The sequence below is a fragment of the Leptonychotes weddellii genome, chromosome 16, assembly GCF_054177405.1.
Source record: "Leptonychotes weddellii isolate Sample4059 chromosome 16, ASM5417740v2, whole genome shotgun sequence".
NCBI classification, from domain to species: domain Eukaryota; kingdom Metazoa; phylum Chordata; class Mammalia; order Carnivora; family Phocidae; genus Leptonychotes; species Leptonychotes weddellii.
Window position 1 is genome coordinate 40757361 of NC_138384.1, and position 7814 is coordinate 40765174.

The window sequence follows — 7814 nt, forward strand, 5'->3', positions numbered from 1 at the left end:
TTTTTTTTTTTTTTAAGATTTTATTTATTTATTTTGACAGAGAGAGACACAGCGAGAGAGGGAACACAAGCAGGGGGAGTGGGAGAGGGAGAAGCAGGCTTCCCGCGGAGCAGGGAGCCCGATGCGGGGCTCGATCCCAGGACCCTGGGATCATGACCTGAGCCGAAGGCAGACGCTTAACGACTGAGCCACCCAGGCGCCCCGAGGGGTGACATTTCTTAATCCGTGGTCAAAGAATGCATCAGGTGACTTGGGCAGAGCTAAAAGAGGTGAGGAGTGAGGTATGCACCTATCTGGGGAAAGAAAGTTCTAGGTAGTGAGGATTATATGGGCAAAGGGCCTGGGGCAGGGAAAGTATGGAGGGTCGAGAAGCAGTGAGGGGTGTGGTTGGGGCAGAGTTAGCAGGCTGAATGGAAGGAGATGAGAGCAGGGAAAATTGTGTGGGGTCTTGTGTGCCACGGGGAGGACTTTGGCTTTTACTCTGAATGAGCTGGAGCTATGGAAGTTTCTTGAACAGAGAAGGGCTGTGATCTGACATGGGAGCACTCTGTCTGCAGGTGGGAAACAGAGTGTGGGAGTGGAGGTGAGAGCAGGTAGCAGTGAATCAGGTAGCAGACAAGGATGGATAAGATCAGGGTGCAGGCAGAGCAAGGAGGGAGGAGTGAGCAGATTCTGCATAAGTATTGGGAATTTTGTGCCTTGTAGTTTTATAATATTAATATTTAGCCTCATATTCATTCCACAAAGCAAAACAAGTGCTACTATGAGAAATTACTAAAAACCTCCAGGAGAATGCACTGGTCTGTTCCATTCATTGCTGTATCACCCAGTACCTAGAACAAGGCCTGGCCCAGAGTGAGTGCTTCATTTGGTTGTTCTCTCTCTCTCTCTCTCTCTCTCTCTCATTTGGTTGTTCTCTCTCTCTCTCTCTCTCTCTCTCTCACACACACACACACACACACACACACAAACACACACACTGGCCAAGAATTTTCAGAGATTATGATTTTATTCATTTTAAAACTTTTTTTTAAAGTATGACATGCTTACAGAAAAGTGCATGCAACTGTACAGCTTTACAAGTTATCACAAAGGAAAGAATCCATACCACCACCACCCAACCCACAAATAGAATATTACCAGTACTCTAAAAGCCCCCCTGTGACCCTTACGTCTCTATCACTATGTACCCTGTTCCCACCTTGCTTTCTTCACTTCATTACATATCCTGGAGATCAGCACAGTACAGTGTATACAAATACGCCTTATTTTACCTTCATCTGCAGAGTTGTCCATCATGTAGATCAACTAGTCCTCTACTGATGGACATCTGAATTGTCTTTTTTTTAAAGATTTTATTTATTTGCGAGAGAGAAAATGAGAGGCAGAGAGCATGAGAGGGAGGAGGGTCAGAGGGAGAAGCAGACTCCCTGCTGAGCAGGGAGCCTGATGCGGGACTCGATCCCGGGACTCCAGGATCATGACCTGAGCCGAAGGCAGTCGCTTAACCAACTGAGCCACCCAGGCGCCCTGAATTGTCTTTTTTTTAAATTGCAGCATTGTTGTGAAGCTCAGAAATACTATAGATGAATACCCTGACATATTGAATTATTCAACAATGTACATTTCTTTTTCTGTCAATTGCCTGTGTATATCCTCCACTCATTTTTTTTTCCTAATCAGACTTATTGATTTGAAGGAGCTCTCTACATATGGTGGATATAAGCCTTTACTACGTATGTTGCAAATCTTTCCTCCAGGTTAATCATTGGCCATTTATTCATTCAATAAATATGTACTGAGCATCTACTATGTGCTAGGTGCTGGGAATAAAGTGGTGAATGAGGCAGATGTAGTCTCTGCCTTTGAGTTACTTCTAATTGGGCAGAAATTCAAATAAAAGTAATTTTAGAGTGTAATAAATGCTAGGAAGAAGCAAGCAGGAAAGCGTCTGGGACAGAGGGTAACAGAGGGAAGCCACTTTAAGTGAGGTGGCTGTGGAAGGCCTCTCTAAGGTAATAACATGTAAGCTGACATTTGAAGGATGAGAAGCAGTTAGTCATATGGCAAGTGGAAAGAACAGCATATCGCAAAGTAGTGAAGTGGAAAATTTGTCATGTTCGGTACATTGAAAGATCAGGTTCCCGAATCATAATTGGCAAGGACAGTGATTGGAGATGAGTCAGAAGAGGTGGACAGGGAACTTATAGGACAAGGTGAAGAATTTGATTTTATTGTAAGAGAAATTTATAGCCAATTGTCCCCCTTATATGTTAAGAAGAGTCGAGTAACAGTGAGAATGTATTACAAAAGGGGAAGAGCAGATAGGAGGCTGTTGGCGTTGTTAGCATGAATGAGGGTGATGGTTGCACCAGGTGGGCTTAAGAAAGGCAGAATTCAGGTATGCTTTGATACAACCCAACAGGATTTGTTGATGAACTGCGTGGGGGGCAATGGGGAGGGAAGAATCAAGAACGATCCCTATTTTCTGACTGCTACAGTGAGTATTGCCAGTGCTATTCACAGAGGTGGGGAAGGCCATCATAGGAAGGGTGGGGGACAGGGTGGGAAAGTTCAAATTTTGACTTGTGGATTGGATGGACACGTTAAATCCTCACTCCAACTCTATGAGGTAGGTACTTTCATGAACTCTGCTTTAAATATGATGCTGTTGGGGCACCTGGGTGGCTCAGTCGGTTAAGCGTCTGACCCTTGGTTTTGGCTCGGGTCATGATCTCAAGATCTTGAGATGGGAGCCCCGCATCATGCTCCATGCTCAACAGGGAGTCTGCTTGAGATTCTCTCCTTCTCCCTTTCCCTCTCCCACTGCCCCTTCCCCTGATCACATGCTTGCTCTTAAATAAATAGATAGATAAATACATACATACATACATACATACATAAAATGGTTTTGAGTGAATATTTGAGTTCCTTCAAAATTCTTATGTTGGAACCTAATCCCCAATGTGATAGTATTTGGAGGTGGGGCCTTTGAGAGGTGATTAGGTCATGAGGGTGGAGCCCTCAGGAATGAAATTAGTGCCTTTGGGGCGCCTGGGTGGCTCAGTTGGTTAAGCGACTGCCTTCGGCTCAGGTCATGATCCTGGAGTCCCTGGATCGAGTCCCGCATCGGGCTCCCTGCTCGGCGGGGAGTCTGCTTCTCCCTCTGACCCTTCCCCCTCTCATGTGCTCTCTCTCATTCTCTCTCTCTCAAATAAATAAATAAAATCTTTAAAAAAAAAAATTAGTGCCTTTGTAAAAAAGATCCCAAAGGGCCCCCTTGCCCCTCTGCAATGTGAGGACACAAGAGAAGACAGCCAACTATGAACCACGGAGAGGGCTCTCGCCAGGCACTGAGTCCACTGGTGCCTTGATCTTAGACTTCCCAGCCTCCAGAACTGTGAGAAATAAATTTCTGCTGTTTATGTCATCCATTCTATGGTATTTTGTTACAGCAGCTGCACAGACTAAGACATATGAGGAAACTGAGTGACAGAGAAATTAACTTGTTGGATTATAAATGATCAAGCTAGAATCTATTCATCCCTCTTTCCATTTTTGACTCCTTCCCTCCATCCAATTTTTCATCTTTTCTTCATCTACTCTTTTAATTATCCCTGTCCCTATCTTCCCATTTCTCCACTCCCCATCCACCCATCCATGTCTCCTTCCTCCCTCCCTCCCTTTACTCTCCCTTCTACCCACCCATAATCCATCTACCCATCCATCCATCCATCCACCCACCCATAATCCATCCATCCATCCATCCATCCATCCATCCATCCATCCATCCATCCATCTTTTCACCCCCCAATAAATATTCCTTGTGTGCCAGATGCCCCAGGCATCTGGCAGCTGCTGTGCAAGAAGGAAAGTCAGGGAGGAGAAGGCATAAGACAGACACACTGGCATGCAGCTTAGCCTAAGATATTTATTCAAGGCTCTCACAGTTGGCCTCGGCAGCTCCCCAAAGGGGTAGAACAGTGTAGGGGCACACAGGGACACTGTGCACCCTCCAATTATTGCAATCTCCAGGAGGGTCAGGTCATGAAGTCCTCATTCCCAGTAGATGACTGATCAGCTGTCACTGTAAGAGACAGACTCTTAGCACTTCCTCTTACAGACTGAGCACTTACCCTGACTGCCCCCTTCCCATGAGGACCCAGGTGCCCCTGCCCCAAGTGGCCTGGCTTCCATGCTATATCCCTCACCATGGGGAGAAGTCCTGCGCTTTCCAGCTCTCCGTCATCATCTTCCAGAGTCATGCCCGTCATTGGTCTGGTCCCCATCAAAGTTTCCGCAGACCCCACACAGCTTCCCGGCATGGTCTTCGCTGACCATCACAGCCAGCTGCCCTTTGCTGCGAAGCCACACCTGGATTCCTGCTTTCTGATTAACACTCACGGAGCCATCGGGATTCTTATGTATGGACACAGATGCTGATAACTCAACTGGGAGAGACACATGGAGACCATTCACCTGGTGGTGGTAGGGGAAAACAGAGGTGAGGCTAGAGCCACAAAAATGCTGGAGGGTTACCAGGATGGAGACTCCAAGGAGGACAACAAGTTCAAGGAGCAAAAGCAGAGACACAGGTGCCAAAAGAGACAAAGATATGGATGGAAGCACTGTATGGAGACAGGCATACATAAGCTAGCTGGTGATTTGGACAGATGGTTAAAAGGACAGATGGGTTGACAGAGAGATGGGTCAATGGATAAGTAAGGATGCACAAAACATTCCAAGGGCAGCTGGGGTGGCGAGGAGCACTTTGTACCAGACAGATAAACACACAATTGAACCCCAGCATCATCCTGTCTGGTTCTGCTTTTCAAAATAAAAAAACACTTGTATGTATTTGTAAGTTACTGGTTCCGTAACAAAAGCAACTTCATGCCTTATTTTTTCAGTGCTGATGTCTAAAGACAATTAATGACCTAGAAAGTATCATAATCATGTGAGAAAATTACTGTTTCTCTGTCATAAGCTGTGGACTCAGTAACCTTGGGAACCATATGAGTTTTTTCCTTTAAATAACTGTTGTTTATTTTCATTGATGAGTTAATCCTTCTAGAGCTAGACTCCCTAGAGAACCTTCTTTGAAATAAAAGTTCTTTTTTTCTAAATGATTTCTGTCTGAGTCTTCTTCTGCCAGTTGATTGGAAAGATAGGTAGATATTATCTGGATGGATGGATGGATGCATGGATGAATGGATAGATGGGTGGATGGATAGATGGGTGGATGGATAGATGGATGGATGGATGGATGGATGGATGGATGGATGGATGATGGGTGGATGGGTGGATGATGGGTGGATGGGTGGATGGGTGGATGGATGGATGGATGGATTTGTGGGTGAATGGATGGATGGATGGGTGGATGGATGGATGGATGATGGGTGGGTGGATGCATGGATGGATGGATGGATGGACTGGTGGGTGGATGGGTTGATGGATGGATGATGGGTGGGTGGATGGATGGATGGATTGGTGGTGGATGGGTGGATGCGTGGTTGGATTGTTGGGTGGATGGGTAGAAGGAAAGAAGGAATAGGGGAAGGGAAAATGGAGGGAAGGAGAGAGGGGAAATGGGAAACAGGGGTAGAAGAATAGATGCCTGGAAGGAAGGAGAGAAAGAGAGATAGACGTAGCGAAGGATAGTTGGAGGGGTGGATGCAAAGTTTCACCAGGCTTCAAGCTTTGGAAGTAAAAGAACTGGGTCTGAATCATCTGTGTCACTCAGCGCATGGTCTGCTGTTGTAGTGGGAACAGAGCTGAATGTATTCACAAAAACAACCTTTTCCTGGGAATCCTCTTTGGGTGGCCAGGCCCCGTTCTGGGTACTGGGGACAAAGTGACAATCAAGATGGACAGGACTACTGCCCGCCTGAGGATTATATTCTAGGGATGGCAAAAGGCAACAAACACAAACAAGTAATGGATGACTTCAGAGAGAGAGAAGTGTCTTGAAGGAAATCAAATAGAGCGATAGCATGGAGACTGGGATGGAGAGGAGGAACTTCTGTAGGTGGTCAGGAAAGGCCTTTCTGGAGAAGCAGTGCTGGAACCGAGACCTGGAGGACAAGAAGGTGTCAACTCAGACCACCTGGGAGAAGAGCCTTGCAGCAGTGGGAACAGCACATGTGAAGGCCCGAGGTAGGGACAAGCTTGGTTTGCTGAAAGGTCAGCCCGGCCTGTCATTAGTATAGCTAACAAGGGATGGAATTACTGGAAACGGGGTTGGAGGCCAGCAGGAGTCAGATCACACAAAGCCTCGTCCGTAGGCCAAGGAAGGGAGGCGGCTTGAGTTTGGAATGCTGCTCTAGGAAGCCACCACAGAGTTTTCCACCTGATCTAATTCCCAGTTCTAGAGCATCTGTCAGCTCTGTAGAGAACTGTTTCTCTCGACAGAGGGGCAAGGGGAGGTCAAGAGTAGGTGTCTGTTAACCTGAATTATGGATCAAGGAGATGGCTTGAGAAAAGGAATGAGTGGTCCAGATTACCTGAAAGAGAGAACACAAGCCTCCCTGTTTCCAGCAGGGCTGTGTCTCGGCCCATCTCCATGCGCTGGTGGGGGGATGCAGACCATCCACTGAGGGGGTTGTGTGTGGAGCACCAGCTGTCTCCCTCCACTGAACCCAGAAGACCCCAGTGGATGTCTCTGCAATCAATAAACAGGTCATAAAAATAGGGATATGCTCCTCTAGGAACTTCAGTGTGGCCTGACGTCCATGTTTGGGTCTGGGACTCTCCCATGCGGGCCGTGAATGACTGGACCATAAGTCAACCATCAGTCCTCAGTTTGGCCAGATTCTCTCTCAGAAATCTGGAATGGGGGTGGCGAGAACCATGGTTTTTGGCAAATGCAAATGTACGTGAGAGGAAGTCAAGGGGCAAAGGGAGGGGGCACCAGGGCTGGAACAGACTCTTTTGGAGGCAGACAATGATACGCCGAGGGGGTCCCGAAGAGAAAGCTGAGGGACAGGAAGAGGGAAGGGTCAGTGGCCCAGCATCATCAGAGTCCAGGAGAACTTCCTACTGAACACTGCACTTGGACACGATCGTGGCCCCTCGTATCCACAGTTATCCCCAGCACCGTGTTCCCACCAACGTGGTTGGGAACTGAGCCTGGTGCTGGTGGGTTCAAAGCCTGGATCTCTCCCAGGCACTGTCTGAATGCCTTGAACGAATGATTTCACCTTCTTGGGCCCTCGTTTATCCTCTGTGTAAAATGGAGATAATGGTCCCTGTCTTTGTGGGGAACTAAAAAGAATGAAACTGATTTGATGAATATGAAGTCCAAAAGATAGAGGTACAAATCCAGATAATACTGCCAGGGCACCTGGATCCAGCTACGCCTGAGGCTCTACCCCTGGATTTTCTAGTTCTGGAGGGCCAAGAATTTCCTTTTTGCTCAAGGCAATCTGAATTCGGGCTTCTGCTGCTTATAACCAATAGAGTTTAGACTAACTCTATGATCAAAACAACTAATTGACTTGAGCGTGTTTTCGCTCTTCAAGACCTCAGCCGGAACAGAGAGACTAAGTTTGAAATACTGAGACAAATACCAATCCAGAGACTAAACTACAGAGATCTGGATAAAGAAAGCACAAGGCAGGGCGCCTGGGTGGCTCAGTTGGTTAAGCGACTGCCTTCGGCTCAGGTCATGATCCCAGGGTCCTGGGATCGAGTCCCGCATCGGGCTCCCTGCTCTGCGGGGAGCCTGCTTCTCCCTCTCCCACTCCCCCTGCTTGTGTTCCCTCTCTCGCTGTGTCTCTCTCTGTCAAATAAATAAATAAAATCTTTAAAAAAAA

General features: G+C 47.2%; 1 protein-coding gene across 1 annotated transcript in view; it reads right to left on the minus strand.

Moving 5' to 3' along the window:
* Positions 1 to 3911: 3911 nt before the first annotated feature.
* FCGBP (Fc gamma binding protein) overlaps positions 3912 to 7814 on the minus strand; it is a 48072-nt gene continuing 44169 nt past the window's right edge. Inside the window, exons 20-21 of the mRNA XM_081806882.1 lie at positions 4212 to 4479; positions 3912 to 4087 (exon numbers count right to left, since the gene is read on the minus strand). Coding sequence (XP_081663008.1) covers positions 4249 to 4479 — 231 coding nt within the window. The 3' untranslated portion in view covers positions 3912 to 4087; positions 4212 to 4248. The remainder of the gene's footprint in view (positions 4088 to 4211; positions 4480 to 7814) is intronic.